General features: G+C 46.1%; 2 protein-coding genes across 7 annotated transcripts in view; one reads left to right on the top strand and one right to left on the bottom strand.

Moving 5' to 3' along the window:
* Positions 1 to 10219, bottom strand: part of foxm1 (forkhead box M1) — a 29747-nt gene extending 19528 nt beyond the window's left edge. For 2 of the 3 annotated variants that reach the window (XM_033037466.1, XM_033037468.1), the window contains exons 1-4: positions 6657 to 6765; positions 6213 to 6626; positions 4741 to 5414; positions 1141 to 1286 (exon numbers count right to left, since the gene is read on the bottom strand). In XM_033037466.1, coding sequence (XP_032893357.1) covers positions 1141 to 1286; positions 4741 to 5371 — 777 coding nt within the window. In that variant the 5' untranslated portion in view covers positions 5372 to 5414; positions 6213 to 6626; positions 6657 to 6765. Of the gene's footprint in view, positions 1 to 1140; positions 1287 to 4740; positions 5415 to 6212; positions 6627 to 6656; positions 6766 to 10056 lie in introns of those variants that run through there. The other variant, XM_033037467.1, reaches the window with a different exon arrangement.
* Positions 290 to 14248, top strand: LOC116983704. Of its 4 annotated transcripts, none has more exons than XM_033037470.1 (5): positions 290 to 301; positions 6913 to 7019; positions 10514 to 10545; positions 11733 to 11917; positions 13205 to 14248. In XM_033037470.1, exons 4-5 carry the CDS (start codon positions 11753 to 11755, stop codon positions 14036 to 14038), a joined length of 999 nt encoding a protein of 332 aa, XP_032893361.1. In that variant the 5' UTR covers positions 290 to 301; positions 6913 to 7019; positions 10514 to 10545; positions 11733 to 11752; the 3' UTR covers positions 14039 to 14248. The 4 variants fall into 4 exon arrangements, with proteins under 4 accessions (XP_032893361.1, XP_032893360.1, XP_032893363.1 ...); XM_033037469.1 differs by having other exon boundaries at positions 6913 to 7194; XM_033037471.1 differs by lacking the exons at positions 290 to 301; positions 6913 to 7019 and adding an exon at positions 7193 to 7242.
* The last annotated feature ends 5283 nt before the right edge of the window (positions 14249 to 19531 follow it).

The raw sequence follows: 19531 nt of genomic DNA, 5'->3' as shown, positions 1-19531 counted from the left end.
ACAAAAGGCAGCCCTCCCGCCAAGCCCGCGCCCTATTGATGCATCAGGTCCTTTACATTACTGAAGTATACCTTAGGTCGTGCATTGGACACAAGCAGCAATGATAGACTGAGTGAAAATCTCCCTCGACACTACCCTCAATATACTAATGCAAGACAATGCTCAAACTAGTGAATTCATCATCGTTGAAAACATTAGCGACGCAGTGGTGCTGGTTTCCGACAGGAACAGTGACGGACGCACCACACATCTCTGTCCTCCAGTTCCTGTGGACTTCCACTGCTGGAAGTATAGGATTTTGGTGTGTGTATGCTTTATCATCATTCCTTACAATGCTATCTACGACAGTGATCGCAACTTCTACTGAAGTGTGGATGGCCGTTGGCTCGCTAGAAGCTCATCCGCTCTTTGGCAGGTCTTGTTTTTGGTCCTGCTGGGGGTCCACAGCCCCCTCCTCACCTGGCAAACCAGGTGGGGGAGACGGTTTAGTCGCCGACTATGGACCATGGAGCAGGTAGCACGGGATTACATGGTACCCTTGGCGGGGGGAGGAGAAACACCCCCCGACCTGACCTGATAACTAGTGAATCAAAAGGTAAAGTCTGACTTGACCCCAAAATCGCCCATATAATAATTGTTCCAAAGGCCTGGTCTTCCAACCTCTCGCCCTACATGCCTCACCCGCAAGTTTCTCCAGCATTTTTGTCTACCTTCGGTCTTCCAACCTACCTCACTGTAGATGCTGGAAAATCGAAGGTAGACAAAAATGCTGGAGAAACTCAGCAGGTGCAGCAGCATCTATGGAGCGAAGGAAATAGGCAACGTTTCGGGCCGAAACCCTTACGGTTTCAGCACAAAATGTTGCCTATTTCCTTCCGGGTTTCGGCCCGAAACATTGCCTATAGATGCTGCTGCACCCACTGAGTTTCTCCAGCTTTGTTGTGTAACTTCGATTTTCCAGCATCTGCAGTACCTTCTTAAACACCCCCATTCTATCATGCCTGATATCTCACCCTCTCCCCAGAATCCCCGACACCCGTACTAATCAAGCAGCTGTCAAATCTGCCTTAAAAATATCCATTGACTTGGCCTCCGCAGCCGGCTGTGGCAATGAGTTCCGCAGATTGGCCAGGCACTTACTGTGGGCCCCTGTGGGGCAGGCTCTTTGTTCTCTTTCTCGGCCTCGTCCTTCACGTGGCAAGCTCCCAGTCCATCTGTGCTCATCTTTCCCAGCCATTGGATGTTGGTCAGGCTGTCGTCCAGAAGGCGGTCAGTAGCTGCAGGTGCTGAGGCAAATACATTAGCAGCAGAGCTTTCACACAACATAATTTGGCAGCATCTCTCCTGTACTTAATATTTATCAGTGGGTCAGTCATGTCATCTTTGACACAGCACGTGCCTAGTGTCTGCCTCTGCCACCCCGTTAACCAGATACACAAACTCCTGAGGACTTGGGGATCCCGCGGAGCTAACAGTGTTGCTGCTTTAGTTATTCACCGAGGTAGGAAACCAGGCAACTGGCCATGGGAAGGTGGATTGTTCTGAAACCACTATGACCACCAAACACCCTATCCCTCTGTCAATGATCGGGGCTGTTTAGAAAAAGCAAAAAAGTTACACTTTTAAAAGATTTACAAGAATGATTCAGGAATGAATGGGTCAGCGCACGATGAGCGTTTGACAACACTGGGCCTGTGCTTGCCGGAGTTTAGAAGGTTGAGGGGGAGGACCTCATTGAAACTTACAGAATAATGAAAGGCATAGATGGAGTGGATGTGGAGAGGGTGTTTACACTGGTGGGAGAGTCTGGGGCCAGAGGTTATAGCCTCAGAATTAAAGGACGCTCTTTTAGAAAGAAGGTGAGGAGGAACTTCGTTAGTCAGAGGGTAGTTAATCTGTGGAACTCATTGCCACAGAGGGCTGTGGAGGCCAAGTCAGTGGATATTTTTAAGTCAGAGATGGACAAATTCTTGATTAGAACGGGTGTCAAGGATTATGGGGAGAAGGCAGGAAAATGGGATTAAGAGGCAGAGATCAACCATGATTAAATGGCGGAGTGGACTCAATGGGCCAAATGGTCTAATTCTACTCCTGTAACTTGTGAACACCAGCAATTTGAAAATTATTTTAAAAAATAGATATACATATGAACACAATAAACAGCAGCTCATTAATTCAAAGAAGGTTTAAGAAGGAACAACAGATGCTGGAAAATCAAAGGTAGATAAAAGTGCTGGAGAAACTCAGCTATGGTGCGAAGGAAATAAGCAACGTTTCAGGCCGAAACTCTTCTTCGGAGGGTGGTAGGTATACGGAACGAGCTACCAGAAGAGAGAGGTGAGGAAGGTACGGTGACAATATTTAAGAGGCGCTAGAACAGGTACATGGATTGGAAAGGTTTAGGGGGATATGGGCAAAAGGCAGGCAGGTGGGACGAGCATAGATGGGGCATCTTGGTCGGTTTGGATGAGGTGGGCTGAAGGGCCTGTTTCCGTGCTATATGACTATAAATTCAAAGCTTAATTATACAGAAGAATAAAGACCAATAAACAAAAATGTTCAGACAAGTTTAGCTTGGAAGGCAAGTGACTGCCATTCAATTAAACAGGGAACTGCAGGTGCACCAGCTGTGACGGGCAATTTTCAGCATTGACTCATCAGTAACATTCAGCACAGACTTAATGACTCCATGCAGAGAGAACGGAGCAGCTGGGCTTGTACACTCTGGAGTTTAGAAGGATGAAACGTATAAGATTGTTAAGGGCTTGGACACACTCGAGGCAGGAAACATGTTCCCGATGTTGGGGGAGTCCAGAACCAGGGTCTATAGTTTAAGAATAAGGAGTAAGCCATTTAGAACGGAGACGAGGAAACCACTTTTTCTCACAGAGAGTGGTGAATCTGTGGAATTCTCTGCCTCAGAGGGCAGTGAAGGCAGGTTCTCTGGATGCTTTCAAGAGAGAGCTAGATAGGGCTCTTAAAGATAGCGGAGTCAGGGGATATGGGGAGAAGGCAGAAACGGGGTACTGATTGGGGATGATCAGCCATGATCACATTGAATGGCGGTCGGTGCTGGCTCGAAGGGCCAAGTGGCCTACTCCTGCACCTATTGTCTATTGAAAATTACTGTCACCCGAGATTCCCCAAATACTTTGTGAAATCACAGCTTCAACCCAAGGCAGGCGACCAATCCTTTTTGCCGACGTCCTTTCTCCCGAAGCAATTAAAAAACACACAATATTACTGTTAATTAAAAGAACCTTCACGCTGCCTCGGCAAAGCCAGCAGATTAATCAAGGACCAGTCTCACCTTGGCCACTCCCTCTTCTCCCCTCTCCTATCAGGCAAGAGGTACAGAAGTATGAAAACACACATACTTCAGGGACAGTTTCCTCCCAGCTGTTATCAGGCAACTGAATACCTTTTTCTCACCTGCTAGAGAGCAGTCCTGACCTCCCATCTACCTCAGTGGAGACCGTGAACTATCTTTAATCAGACTTTATCTTGCACTAAAAGTTGCACCCTTCGCCCCGTGTCTGTACACTGTGGACAGCTTGATTGTAATCATGCATCGCCTTTTCTTGGACTGGATCAAACAAACATAAGCTTTTCACTGTACCTCATATACACGTGTCCATAATAAACTAAACCAAACCTTTTCGAATCAATCTTAAGCATTTTCTCAATGAAACTTTTAGGAAGATAATTTTTTCAGAGTCGCTAAACAAAGTAAGAGTCTGCAGTGTTTATCGGTAGTGTGATTCCCTAGACACCATCCAACATTGGGAACTCACATTGGTTATATTGATAAGTTCAGGAAAATTCACCAATTTCCCGTGACACCGACCCAAATCAAAATTCCCATAAATAATGTTTTAGATTTACAATTAATTTGAAATTACCACCGTGCATCACCTGTGGGGGCTACCTGCATGAAGCCTCAGATACCCAGATTTGATGTGAAAGTTACAGATTGACAAGTGCTATCATTTTTAAACACAATTTAACAAACATTAGCCCGGTCACAAACCCATCCACTCATCAGGACTTGAAGGTTCTTCCACCAAATGCCCTCTGTAAACAGATACTGGTTTCTTATTAAATATATCCAAATTAAAAAATAAAAATAATTTGTCGTTTTCATCTTGAGGTGCAAGAGCTCCCACTCTGACAACAGAGGAGGCCACGGACAGAAGGTCAGTATGGGAATGAGACGGAGAGTTAAAATGATTAGTAACAGGAATATCCCACAGGCCTCATTGGACCAAGTGCAAGTGTCCAGCACAACGGAAGCCTTGTCTACACTCGGTCTTGCCGATGCCACAGCTAGAGTGAGGCCACACTCAAACTGGACGGACAGCACCACATATCCTCTTGGGTAGTTTACAGCTTACAATTGGCGGCACAGTGGCGCAGCTGGACTGAGCTACATTCCTTATTGTGATTATTATGAATAAATAGTGCACACATTAATAACTGCTACATAATGTCAACAGAATTAAGGCCACTGACAACAGCATTCACACATCGATTCTGTCACGATGGTAGGTAAAGATTAATTGTAAATATCCCAAACCTATACACTAAAAATGGACCATAAAAGTGAGGTAGATTTTCAGTGAGTGATTCAAAGTGGGGAATGAATCTTGTTGATTCGTGTTTTAGTCTGACTTCCTCTTACTTTAACGAATTTACTTTCCAGCTAATCGCCATCAGCTCCAACATTGGAAGGCTTCTTACCTGTGTTGGTGTCTGGATCACACAGTGCTGACGATACCAATGCTTCAGGGACACGCGGCGTGCACGATTCCTCCTTCTTGATGCTGACACCATTTGCAGCATCCAAGGATGCCACTTTGCCATCTTTCACACCCGGTTCTTCCTGTAACTCCAGAGATTTCGGTCTGCCTTCTGGAACATTGGACAAACTGCCTTGAGTTAAGGAAGGATCATTACTCTCCAAGGGCAGACTCTGGCGGGAAGAAGTTGCATTGCCACTCAGGAGGATAAATTTCTTGGGACCATTGGAGCCACTTTCCTTGCCCTTTGCGGTGAGTGCTGCTATGATACTCTGAAGATCTGCGTTTCTTGGAATTAAGACAACTTGGGTGTCGGGTATTGACGGATGGTTTACGATGCGAATCCCTTCTGGAAATTTTTGAACAACGGCGGCCGGATTCTTTTGTGACGTTCCCAAGATGTCGTTACTCGGGGAGGTGTTGGCTGTATCAAAATCTCCACCCACGGCCTTGTCTTGGCTCCCAAACGCCTGCTCTTCCCTGGCGGTGTCCTTTGCATCGACAGGACTGCTGAAGGTTAGGGGCCGTTTCCTCCGTTTCAGAATCAAGGGCCTCCTCGGACTGGCCTTCATCTTATTGCAACAAGAGTGGTTTCATCAACACATGACTCTGTGCCTGCAACAGGATAATACATTTAGAAACTCGTACTTAATCCAAAGCAATGGTAACAGATGATACACAGCGAAAAGTACAACCTGACTAATTAATTATACGATTAAATATACTTGTTCATGGATGACAAGGTTCTGAAGTATTTTGGCAAGAAAATAATCTCACCAATGAGAGACAAGTCCCCAGGATCAGATGTCATCCATTCCAGGGTTTTAAATGAAGTACCCAAGAGCTTTGTGGATGCCAGAGTTATATTTTACAAATACTGTAAACATTAAATTAGAACATAGAACAATACAACAGGAACAGGCCATTCGGCCCACGATGGGGCTGTGCTGAACACCAATGTGCAGAAAACTCCCATCATACAGAACATTCCCATCGTTATTCAGAGGGTGGTGAATGCCTGGAACATGTGTCAGGGTGGCAGCAAACAAGACATAGTAGCGTTATAGAGGCTTTTAGATAGGCGCGTGTATATGCAGGGAATGTAGGAATATGGAACACGTGCAGGCAGATATTAGTATAACTCGGCATAGACATGGTGGGCCGAAGGGCCTGTTCCGGTGCTGCATTTGAACGTCGACTGCAGATGGAACATATTTGGTAAGAGGCATGACCGCTTTTCCTGACACCGCCGAGCAGCTTGCTCCAGACCAACTGGAGGGGCTTAGATCAGCCTGGGAGCGGGGGTAGAGCAGAGAAGAAGCGGGGACACTCTGGAACCCTGGGCCATTGTGGGTTTGTTCCACACTGCAGCAGATAACGTGAGGCGGCCTGGGCCGCTCTATGTCGCCTCACCTGCATTGTAGCGAGTTCAAAGCGGGACGAGCCCAGCCCGCCCGACCGAGAGCACCACCCGGGCACGGCGGCGTCCCAGCCCGAATGTCCTCAACTCCCGCGCTGTGGATGTCTTCCGCCCCTGGGCCGCCTCTCTGTCCGAGACTCCCCCACGCCGGCCGCTGCTGCTGTGTCAGTCTCCCGGGGACACTGCCTCTTTCTGCGGCTGCCAATGTGTCCTGGCCCTCCTACCTCTGTGTCCCCGGCCCTGCCAACACCGCTGCCGCCACCACTGAGCCTGTGTACCCAGCCCTGCTGTCCCAGTGTCCCTTCGAGAGCCGCTCCCTCTGTGCCCCTGACCCTCGTAGCGCTGCAGCTATTGCCACCAAAGCCACCACTGATCCTGTATCCGCCGCCCTCCTGCTGCCGCCACTACTGTGCCCACGCTACCACTGTTGCTACCACCACTGCCCACCCACCCACACTGCTGCTCCTGCCGCTACCGCTGTTGTTGCCGCTGCCGGGCGGCCGCTTGCTACAGTTTGTCAGCGGTTAGATGTTGTTTGAATTTGTAGCGTTCTGTGCCTCTAGACCAATGATGCGGCAGCGGGCGGGTCAGGTGGGTGCGGGCGGCCAATGGGCGAGCGGCTCACATGTAACAGACTGGCGCCCAATGGGAGCGGCCCGGCCCTGGAGCTCAGAGTGTTGCCCCTCAGGCCAGCCCGGCACCGCGACCCAGAGAGACCCACAGCACCGCCACCCCGGGCACCACGACCCACGGGCACCGCTGGGGCCAGAGCCGGCAGCGGGGAACTGACTATCCTTGCAGTAGGTACCGACAACCCAACACCAGATACCGGGCACCGCCGACCGGTAGGCACCGCACCACCACCAACCCCGGACACCAAACCAACCCAGGGCAGTGGGCATGCTGACGGCCTCAACACGGCACAGCACTGGACACCCGCCCTCGTCAAGCCAACAATCTACACTCAATGCAAAGGTGTGTGTTGGGGAAACGCATTCCCCTATTCCCCAAGCAAGGACAAAGGTTGATCATTGTGTGGGAAAGAACTGCAGATGCTGGTTTAAACCGAAGATACACAAAATGCTGGAGTAACTCAGCGGGACAGGCAGCATCTCTGGAGAGGAGGAATGGGTGACGTTTCGGGTTACGACCCTTCATTATTGTACATAGATACCAAAGATCTTTGATAGATACATAGACAATAGGAGCAGGAGTAAGCCATTCGGCCCTTCGAGCCAGCACCACCATTCAGTGTGATCATGGCTGACCATCCACAATCAGTAGTACCCTGTTCCTGCCTACTCCCCATATCCCTTGACTCTGCTATCTTTAAGAGCTCTATCAAACTCTCTTGAAAATATCCAGAGAATCAGCCGGAGGCAGAGAATTCCACAGAATCACCACTCTCTGGGTGAAAAGGTTTTTCCTCATCTCCGTTCTAAATGGCCTTATTCTTAATCCGTGACCCCTGGTTCTGGACTCCCCCAACACTGGGAACATTTTTCCTGTCTCTAGCGTGTCCAATCCCTTAATAATCTTTTATGTTTCAATAAGATTCCCTCTCATCCTTCTAAATTCCAGTGTATACAAGCCTAGTCGCTCCTTTCTTTCAACATAAGACAGTCCCGCCATCTCGAGAATTAACCTCGTGAACCTACGCTGCACTCCCTCAATAGCAAGAATGTCCTTCCTCAATTTTTGAGACCAAAACTGCACATAATACTCCAATGTGGTTTCACTAGGGCTCTGTACAACTGCTGAAGGACCTCTTTGCTCCTATACTCAACTCCTCTTGCTATGAAGGCCAACATGCCATTAGCTTTCTTCACTGCCTGCTGTACATGCATGCTTACTTTCAGTGACTGATGACCAAGGACACCCAGATCTCATTGTACTTCCCCTTTTCCCAAATTGACACCATTCAGATAATAATCTGCCTCCCTGTTCTGGCCACCAAAGTGGATAACCTCACATTTATCCACATTAAACTGCATCTGCCATGCATCTGCCCACTCGCCCAACCTGTCCAAGTCACCCTGCATCCTCATAGCATCCTTCATACTTCCACCCAGCTTTGTGTCATCTGCAAATTTATTAATGTTACTTTTAATCCCTTCATCTAAATCATTAATGTATATTGTAAATAGCTGCAGTCCCAGCACCGGTCCTTGCAGTACCCCACTAGTCACTGCCTGCCATTCTGAAAGGGACCCGTTAATCCTTACTACTTGTGTTGTCTACCTGTCAGGAAGGATGTCATTAAACTGGTAAGAGTAACTAGGATGTAGCCAGGAGTCATGGGCCTCTGAGCTGTAGGGAGAAGCTGGGCAGGCTAGGACTTTATTTGTGCGGGTAGAAACTGCAGATGCTGGTTTACACCAAAGATAGACACTAAATGCTGGACAGAGATGCTGCCTGAACCGCCGAGTTACTCCAGCATTTTGTGTCTATCTAGGACTTTATTGGACCACAGCAAGCCTTGGGGTTATAAAATAATGAGAGGATTAGATACAGTGAATGTACAGAGATTTTTTTAAACCTAGAGTAAGGAAATCAAGAATAGACACACAATGCTAGAGTAACTCGGCAGTTCAGGCAGCATCTCTGTACAGAAGGAATGGGTGACGTATCGGGTCGAGACCCTTCTGAAGAAGACCCGGTCTGAAGACGCGTCACCAAGTAAGGTGACGTGCGTCAATGACTATCGACCAGTGGCACTAACGTCTGTGGTGATGAAGTGCTTTGAGAGGTTGATTATGGCGCATATCAAGTAGTTGTCCTACCTCTCCAGAAAACACCTAAGACTATTCTCAATTTTCCAAGGTCTGCAGAAAATAAATCGACTTTTGTAGCCAATTTTCATAATTTAACTCAAACTCTGTATTTTGATGAATGTGTGCTGTTATTATCTTCTAAAAGCCCATCGTTTTTATTCTGAGGTGCCCAAAAATCTAGTTTAGATTGTGCCTCAATTGTATTTTGTATATCTGAAACATCACATGCTTGCTTTTAAATCCTATCCCCTCTTGAGATATTTCAGAATAAGGGTCCACATTCCATTGAACTTCTTGGTTACCGTTTTTGTCCTTCATTTCAATGCAGGTGGAAAAATCATTGAATCAAACAGGTCAAGACTGAGGTCTGGAACTGAATGGTCAAGTTGAATATACTAATCCTAGTTTGCAATATGTGATTTGTAGGCATCTCTGTTATATTTCAAATGTTCATCAAAATATTTCTTGAATATTGTTCGCTTCCTCAACATGTAAAATGATGAGATACATAGATAGGGTAGATGGTAAATAGAGTTATTGAATAGAATTGAAAGTTTGGACCCACCAAGTCCACGTCAACCATTGATCACCTAGTTCTATGTTATCCCACTTTCGCATCCACTCCCTACACACTAGGGACAATGTCACAGAGGCCAATTAAGCTACAAACCTGCATGCGCATGTCTTTGGGATGTGGGGGGAATCCGGAGTACCAGGAGGAAACCCCCACCGTCACAGGGAGAGTATGCAAACTCCACACACAGACAGCACCAGAGGTCAGGATTGGACCCGAGTCTCTTGCGCTGTGAGGCAGCAGCTTCACACTCTGCACCACTGTGCTGCCCAATCGTATATCTTACTTATTGTTAAATTCAGACACACTGAAAGTTAGTATGTTTATTTTCAGTGTGAATAATTGTCAATTCTTTCAGTCTTACCTGAAAACTTCACTTGGTAAAACCCACTTTACTTAGTTACTTTAGATTCTAATTGTTGATCCCTTCACCAAAAGGCACTGCCGTTATTTGTCTAAAATACAGTAACTACATTGCCAAACACTAACCTGGAGATGTATCACAGTTCCATCACTGGGTCTAACCTCTGGAATCTTCTCCTCGACGGTACTGTGCGAGTACCTTTACCAAAATGATGACAGCAATTCAAGTGGCTCACCGCCATCTTCTGAAGGGCACTTAAGGACGAGCAATAAATGCTGGCCCTGCCTGAGTCAGATCCTGTAAAATTAATAAATAAATAAATATTCCTTACCCAAAATGAACAATCTAAAACTAAAATAACATTTGTATTGGTGTTAATTAATCAATTGCTTTATTTATCTATCTACTGACATAGCCCAGTACCTTATTTTCCTTCTGCTATTACAGTCAAATTAGAATTATCTTTTAATTTTATAGTTTTATCCATCAATGCAGTCACTTGTAACTCATTGTTGATTTGCTTTTGTCTGATTCAGAAGGTGTGGATTGAAAGTTAAAACAAATGTTATTTTGCCTTTTCAGGTAATCCCATAGCTGAGTTTGCAGAATAGCAGGTAAGTCTTCCTTTATCCTGGCTTACAGTCCTGTCTACATAAACACCATTTAATTATGAAGAAGGGTCTCAACCCAAAACATCGCCTCCTTCTCTCCAGGGATACTGCCTGTCCTGCTGAGTTACTCCAGCACTTTGTGTCTACCTTTGGTGTAAACCGGCATCTGCAGATCCATCTTACACCATTTAATTATGCATTGTGTTGCTATTTACGGGATTCTCCTTTTTGTGTCTAATAAAATACTACCTCTGCATTGGCTTGTGGATAAAGCAAAATATTTGACATCTACCTTAATACAATTTGGTAGGCAGTTAGACACAAGGACCTGTAGGAGCCGGTTTACTTAAAAGACACAGCTGGAATAACTCAGCAGGTCAGTAGATGCTCAATAATTCTGTTCTCATCTAATTGTATGCTTGGCTTAATTTCCAAGACAGGGAAATGACTTATGATCGAGTCCACTTTGCAAACTATTCCTCCCGAAGATATTAGTTTCTCCATTAGTTGGAATATATAAATGACAGGGAAACGCAGCACAGTGGCACAGCTTGTAGAGTTGTTGATCCGTGTCAGATCCTGACCTCGGGTGCTGTCTGTGTGGAGTTTGCACCTTCTCCCTGTGACTATGTGGGTTTCCTCTGGGTACTCTGGTTTCCTCCCACACCACAAAGATCTACAGGTAGACAAAAGTGCTGGGGAAACTCAGTGGGTGCAGCAGCATCTATGGAGTGAAGGAAATAGGCAACGTTTCGGGCCGAAACATTCTGGGTTTCGGCCCGAAACATTGCCTATTTCCTTCAGGGTTTCGGCCCGAAACGTTGCCTATTTCCTTCGCTCCATAGATGTTGCTGCACCCGCTGAGTTTCTCCAGCACTTTTGTCTACCTTCGATTTCCCAGCATCTGCAGTTCCTTCTTAAACACAAAGATCTGCAGGTTTGTTGGCTAATTGCTCTTTGTAAATTGCCGCAGTGGATGTGAAAGGTGTACGTCAGTGGGATCACATAAAACTGGGTGATCGGTGGATTCAGTGGGCCGAAGGACTTGTTTCCGTGCTTTATCTCTAAACTAAACTAACAATCTTGGTGTCATCTTTATTTATATTGTTCAGCTAATTAACATGATAAACTATGACAGGAAACAGTTTGTTGTTACATTGTGAAAAAATGTCATTTCTTTTATTATCGAGACCAAGATGCTGGGATTTTGATGCCCCGCAAAAAGAAAACTATCAGATCCAAGAAGCCACCCCTGCTGTTTGTGGAGAGCCCACTGAAGAGAGAACAGTACAAGCAAGTCCTGTCTGTACCATCTGCGACAAACCCTCGGCAAGTTTCCTGTATACCCGTTGACCAGAGATCTGCGCACACATGGGTATGTTTTTTGTATGAAGGAACTGCAGATGCTTCATACACAAAAAGTTGGAGTAACTCAGCGGGTCGGACAGCATCTCTGGTGAAAAGGAATTGGTGACGTTTTGGACTGATTGAAGAAGGGTCTTGACCCAAAACGCCACCGATTCCTTTTCTCCAGAGATGCTGTCTGACTCGCTGAGTTACTCCAGCTTTTTGTGTCTATCTACTGCATAATTCGAAATTGCCTCGTGTTTCCAGTTAAAATATTGTTGGTTTGACTTGCATTGGGACAACTTCCAAAAATCCCACCACCCACACCTCCAACATACATGTTGCAAAGTACCTGCTTTTGACAATTCATTGTGAGGAGTATTTCAAAAGTAGTTTTTCCGGGAGCAAATTCATTTTGGATGAAAATGAAACTGAGTTATTCAGTGATCATTATTTGTATTTATGTATTTAGAGATACAGCATGGAATCAGGCCCTTTGGCCTACCTTAGTCCACATCGACCACATGTTCACAATAATTCTATGTCATCCCACTTTCTCATCCACTCCCTACACACCAGGGTGCAATGTACAGAGGCCATCATATGGCGGGACTGTCAAATGCTGAGAGAATGGAGCAGCTGGGCTTGTACACTCTGGAGTTTAGAAGGATGAGAGGATATCTCATTGAAATATATAAGATTGTTAAGGGCTTAGACACACTAGAGGCAGGAAACATGTTCCCGATGTTGGGGGAGTCCAGAACCAGGGGCCACAGTTTAAAAATAAGGAGTATGCCATTTAGAACGGAGACGAGGAGACCACTTTTTCTCACAGAGGGTGGTGAGTCTGTGGAATTCTCCGCCTCAAGAGGGCGGTGGAGGCAGGTTCTCTGGATGCTTTCAAGAGAGCTAGAGTCAGGGGATATGGGGAGAAGGCAGGAACGGGGTACTGATTGGTGATGATCAGCCATTGAATGGCGGTGCTGTCTCGAAGGACCAAACGGTCTATTCCTGCACCTATTGTCTATTGATTAACCTGCAAACCCACACGTCTTTGGAATGTAGGAACGCGGAGCACCCGGGCGAAACCCACAGTCACGGGGGGAACGTGCAGAATCCACACAGGCAGCTCCTAAGGTCAGGATCGAACCCGGGCCTCTGCCGCTGTGAGGCACCAACTCCACCAGCTGTGCCATTGTGCATTATTGATTGGCAGCCATGTAAATTGTGCCACGGTTGCAAGGATGGAAAGTAGAAACTATTTGGATATTTAGAACTGATATGAGTTATGCTTCTTCCTCTCGTCATCATGCAGGTGTTGCCAGAGTTTCAGACCACAACGGCTCAAGGACCAAGACGAGAACATAAATCTGATGGAGCAAAACAACGTTGCAGCTACAACAAACCGCGCGCTCCATCAAAAACAGGGTCTGTGAAAAAACTGCAGGTGAACTTTGTTCCTTTGACCTTTGTGGGCAGTGGAGGGATACCTGGTCAGAAGGAGAACCGCAATGTTCGGCTTAACACCAGTCAGCAAATTCCGATCCGTGGACAAGCCATATTCCAAGCAAATAAATTCTCTCTCGCGGGAAGTGACAAACGAGGATGTGGAGTTGACACTTTTGGCAAAGCTCAGAATTCAGAGACATTGGACAAGCAGAAATGCAGAGAAAGATTTGCAGCAAAGCGACGCTTGGTTGGCAAAAGTACAGTTCGAAATACAGCGGATAAGATCTCTAGGCTCTGCCCTCCGATGAATGGTATTAACGATCAGGCGGATGCAGACTCGGACGAAACGGAGATCTCTTTCTCGGAGAACCTCTCTCGCTCAATCGATGAGGCATTTACCCTGCCACAAGTTAGCACTCCCACTGTTGGTGGCTTATCCCCGCCAGCCATCTTCAAGAAAAATATTTGCAGTAGATTAAGAAGTAGTGGATTGAATAAACACAAAGCACCTCCTGGACTGTTCAACTGCTTAGACAAGAGTTCTGGACGAAAGGATGACTTTTCTGAAGATGTTTTGGTCCAGGACACGCCAGAACATGAATATGGTCGCAAAAGGACTTGGCAAAGGCGACCACTTATCATGCAGTACTTGATGGATCACGGAAAATTGAACATCACTGATGTGTTTGTTGGCTCTTGAACTTGCGTTTTGTTATGAAGATTGTAATCTATGCATTTTAAACGTCACCATTGATATTGTGATTGTCAGTTTACCTGGATTTTGGTGTAGGTAAGAATAAATAACAGCATTGCCCTTTAAGCGATAACCATGAACATTGCAAGTAGACAAAAATGCTGGAGAAACTCAGCGGGTGAGGCAGCATCTATGGGGCGAAGGAATAGGTGACGTTTCGGGTCGAGACCCAAAACGTCACCTATTCCTTCGCTCCATAGATGCTGCCTCACCCGCTGAGTTTCTCCAGCATTTTTGTCTAGCATCGATTTTTCCAGCATCTGCAGTTCTTTCTTAACCATGAACATTGCAATGTGGCTTACCCAAGCCATTTTCTTTGGGTCTAAAAATTTAAACTACAGTATTTGCATCTCGAATATCAAGACAGTTTCTGCCCAGATTCACTTTAAATGCCTGAAGTGTGTGTTCAGATTGGTGCCAGAACATTATTGTCCGCTAACACCCACAGTATTGTGGTGTTGCGAGACTTGATCAGCGATCTGTGTTAAAGGATCATCAGGCTGTCAAACTAAGGGTGTTTTGCTTTTGTTCCAGATTGTTGGAAGAATAGAAAGTTTGGACTGAAATCTAAAAGAGTCCTATATCATGGGTTTATTCAGTTCCAAATTGATTCTCATGAGAGTATAGATCTTGTCAATAAAACTGCTTGAAATCTGGAAGTAAAGTGGCGATTTGATGGCTGTTGGTGTGAGAAGTGGAAAGATGTCAGTTATTGCCTTTTGTATTTAACAGTTGCCACTTTTACATTTCTGTGTGAATACTTACTTTTCCTACATTCCTAGACTCAAATGTGCAGCAAAATGAAATAAAATTGCAAAAATTAAAGCATAACGTTATGAAGAATATTTCCCCATTAAGTGATATTCAGAAAAAGTAATGACAACACTTTTAACCACACTTTATCCCTAAATTTTTAATAGGATATTGAAATGTTTTTTAGTTGCCTTTCTTCTCATTGTTATTTGAGTAAAATCGAATGGGGGTAAAGAACAAGAGGTGCAGCGGAATTTAATAAACCTGAGAATTCAATCTGTTGCCAGATTTCCTGACAATTTTGTCTAAATTGAACATGATTTGGTCCAGATGTGCATGCGTTTCTGAAACTTTGCTTGACTTGAATTTTGTCATCCTGGATTCTGACCACTCCACGGCTGCTATCTCGAGTAAATGCCAAATCAGAACGTGAAAAGCAGCAACTGTAGAGCTATAGGCTGACTGGACTTATTGGGATCCTGAGGGGTGATAGAATATAATCTGTTCCTCCACAGTGATTTAAAATTTTGGATTCTATGCAAAAAAAGAATGAAAGATTCTCGATACATTTTCCATTAATTTTGCTGAGGAAAATTAAGTAACTGAAATGATAGAGTTTGCAATAAAAAGGAAGCTGTTGGTCTATTACGTGTGGATTGGAAGAAAAAGACTACTCAGCCTAATGCCACCTTCTTGCACTTGATCTGCAGTCTTGCCGATCATGGCTCTCCGAATACACGTCCAATGAGGCCACAAGCAAACTGGAGGAACTGCACCTCGTATTCGACTTGGGTACCTCACTACCCAATGGTATGATGAATGAATTTTCTAATCTTAATGGCAACCCCCCCCCCCCCCCCTTTCTCCACCCCCCTCTCTTTCCTGTTCCCCACCCCCCCCCCCAACTACCGCCCACTCTTACCCGCCTTCACATAATCCAAAAGTCTCCTGACTTCCACTAACTAGTCGGAACATAGAATACAAGAGCAGGGAGGTTGGGGTACGTTTATAACTGTACAGTTCTGGTCACCACAGCACAGGATGGATATGATTACAATGAGTAAGGTTCTGGGTTGAGGTGTTTCAGCTGGGTAGGCTGGGTTGTTTTCTTTGGAGCACAGCAAGCTGAGGTGAGTGGGGGTTGATTGAGGTGCACACTAGTACAAGAAGTGTAGAGGACATATAGAAAAAAAAATCCCCCTTAGCAGAGGTGCCCCAAGACCAAAAGGTACAGGTTTAAGATAAGGATGAGGGATCTTTCTTCACCCAAAGAGGTTGAAATTTGGAATACACTGCCTGAAGGAGTAATAGAGGCAAGTACACTCACAGCATTGAAGACATTTTTACATGAGCACTTCATATGCCATGACTTAAAAAACTACGGGCTGAATGCTGGAACTGGGATTAGTTTAGCTAGGTTTTTGATGGCTGGCATGGAAACAGTGGACCAAAGGATTTGTTTTTCTTCTGTTTGATACCATGAGTCTGAAAGGAGTTGTCGAGTTTTGGATCTCTGATCTTTGCATTTCGTTGAAGATTGGCCGAGAGGTGATCGAATGGAGGTTCTCAAAATGAGGTTGGTAGATACCAATTAATTTCTTTCTCTCGTGAAGAAATGCAAATTAGGGAATGTTATTTTAACAGTAAGAACCAGGCCAGAAATCAAAAGGCAGCTTTTTCGATGGGTGATGTTCATCTGATGTGATGGCCAGAAAGCAGTCAGACAGTCTGTGCATTACTGCCCTGCGGCTGAAGACTGTGTGAGCAACTGAGGTGCCCGGTCCATCACAGGTACTGACCTCCCCACCATCAAAGGGATCTAGAGGAAGTACTGCCTCAAAAAGTCAGCTAGCATCATCAAAGACCCACAACACCCTGTCCACTCTCTCATTTCGACTAGACCGTTGGGAAGATGATACAGGAGTCGGAAAACCGTGACAACCAGATTCAAGAACAGCTTTTTCCCAACAACCATCAGACTCTTGAACAGTACACAACACTATCCTCACCAATTATGAACTACCTTGGTTGCACTTTCTTTTCACTTGTTCATTGTTGTTCATTGATTTCCATTTTCAAAAATAAGCTTTATACAGAACAAAAAAAAACCATGTATACAAAACAAACTCATCATTCATTCCTATTGTCTATACATTCAATGGTGTCATACTCAGTAATGTTCACACGTATTAATGATTTTTTTTGTTTATGATAAATCATCTAAGTGTAAATTTCTTTGCAGGTTGTTGAGGTGCTGTACACAAGAACTTGATTGTTCTGTTGTCAGACAAACATTCTTGAGGTGATATCAGGACCTGCAAAGAAGATTTCTGAGGATGTTGCCAGGACTCGAGGGTCTGAGCTATAGGGAGCGGTTGAGTAGGCGAGGACTTTATTCCTTGGGAATGCAGGAGGCTGAGGAGTGATCCTGTAGTGGTGTATAAAATCATAAGGGGAATAGGGTGAATGTATAGTCCTTTTATTCAGAATAGGAGAATCAAGAATCGGAGGACATGGGTTTAAGGCAAGGGATCAGAAATCTGGGGTAAATTTATCCCCAGGGAGTAAATTTTGCCTACCCAAGGGGTAAATTTGTTGATTCTGGATGTGTACATATTTTTTCTCATTGACTGACTGTGTTTGGTTCTGGTACACCGGTATCTGTTCATCATTAGTTGTTCATAAATAAGTGAAAGGGATGAAAAAGGTTGGGAACCCCTGGTTTAAGGTGGGGGGGGATTTAATAGTTTAGTTTATTATTGTCACATATACTCAAATACAGTGAAAAGCTTTTATGCGCTATCTAGTCAAAGGAAGGACAAGAATACAAACAAGCTGTCCACAGCGTACAGGTAAAGGGTACAGCATTTAGTGCAAGATATAACATTGAGAATAGAAACGTGAGATGCAACTATTTTCCACACAGAGGGTGGCCGGTATATGGAACGGGCTGCCTGAGAGGGGGTATGTGTAGGAAGGAACTGCAGATGCTGGTTTTTAAACTGAAGATAGACACAAAACGCTGGGGTAACTCGGCGGGTCAGGCATTATCTCTGGAGAATAGGAATAGGTGACGTTTCGGGTCGAGACCTTTCTTCACAGGAGGTAGTCGAGGCACGTACTATAACGACATTTGAGCAGGACAGGTTTAGAGGGGAAATGGGACAAATGTGGGCAGGTAGAACCAGTGTAGATGGGACATGTTGACCGGCATGGGCAAGTTGGGCTGAAGGGCCTGTTTCTGTGCTGTCGATGCGATATGTTGGGCCAAAGGGCTTGTTTCAGTACTGTGGATGGGTTATGTTGGTCAGTAAGGGGTGGTTGGGCCGAAGGACCTGTTGCCATGCTGTAGATGGAATATGTTGGTCGGTATGGACAAGTTGGACTGAAGGGCCTGTTACCGTACTATGGATGGGATATGTACTATGTTGGTCGGTATGGACAAGTTGAGCAGAAGGGCCTTCTGCCATATTGTGGATGAGGTATGTTGGTCGGTATGGGCAAGTTGGGCCGAAGGGCCTTTTGCCGAATTGTGGATGGGATATGTTGGGCCGAAGGACTTGTTTCCGTGCTGTGGGTGGGATATGTTGGTTGGCATGGTGTGGTTGGGCCTAAGGGCCTGTTGCCGTGTTGTGGATGGGATATGTTGGTCGGCATGGGGTGGTTGGGCCGAAGGGCCTGTTTCAGTGCTGTGGGTGGGGTATGTTGGTCGGCATGGGGTGGTTGGGCCGAAGGGCCTTTTGCCGTGCTGTGGATGGGATATGTTGGTCGGAATGGGGTGGTTGGGCCGAAGGGCCTGTTGCCGTATTGTGGATGGGGTATGTTGGTCGGTATGGACAAGTTGGGGCTAGTGGAGTGAAGGGATATGGGGAGAAGGCAGGCATGGGTTATTGATAGGGAACGATCAGCCATGATCACAATAAATGGCGGTGCTGGCTCGAAGGGCCGAATGGCCTCCTCCTGCACCTATTTTCTGTTTCTATGGGCCGATGGGCTCTTTGCCGTGTTGTGGATGGGATATGTTAGTCAGCATGAGGTGGTTGGGCCGAAGGGCCTGTTTCAGTACTGTGGTTGGGATCTGATAGTCGGCATGGTGTGGTTGGGCCGAAGGGCCTGTTTCAGTACATTGGATGGGATTGGTCGGCGCTGAGGAGGTTGGGGTGAAGGGCCTATTTCAGTACTGTGGATGGGATAGTTGGTCGGCGCTGGGGAGGTTGTGGGTGAAGGGCCTGTTTTAGTGCTGTGGATGGGATATGTTGGTCGGAATGGGGTGGTTGGGCCGAAGGGCCTGTTTCAGTGCTGTGAGGTGGATATGTTGGTCAGCATGGGGTGGTTGGGCCGAAGGGCCTGTTTCAGTACTGTGGGTGGGGTATGTTGGTCGATATGGACAAGTTGGGCCGAAGGGCCTTTTGCCATATTGTGGATGGGATATGTTGGGCCGAAGGGCCTGTTTCCGTGCTGTGGGTGGGATATGTTGGTCGGCGTTGGGGGGGTGAAGGGGCCGGGTTCACTACTGTGTGACTATGACTACAGTGGCGGCTATAGCTTACATTGGCGGGCGCCAGCGAGCCTCCGGCCCCCGCGGGGAGAGCGAGAGCGGCGTCTCCCTCCTGCCCTCCCTCCCGCCATTGAGGGCCACGCGCGTGCGTGCGTGACGCGCCGAGGCGCAGGGCCAATGGGGGCGGC

The sequence above is a fragment of the Amblyraja radiata genome, chromosome 19, assembly GCF_010909765.2.
Source record: "Amblyraja radiata isolate CabotCenter1 chromosome 19, sAmbRad1.1.pri, whole genome shotgun sequence".
Taxonomy (NCBI): domain Eukaryota; kingdom Metazoa; phylum Chordata; class Chondrichthyes; order Rajiformes; family Rajidae; genus Amblyraja; species Amblyraja radiata.
This window is presented reverse-complemented; position numbering and strand designations above follow the sequence as displayed.

What these genes read in the sequence shown, in the direction of transcription:
- LOC116983704 (XM_033037470.1), top strand. Translation starts at nt 11,753, where the DNA reads ATGCCCCGCAAAAAGAAAACTATCAGATCCAAGAAGCCACCCCTGCTG. An exon ending in AGAGATCTGCGCACACATGG is followed by an intron (nt 11,918 to 13,204) that starts GTATGTTTTTTG and finishes GTCATCATGCAG; the next exon opens with GTGTTGCCAGAGTTTCAGAC.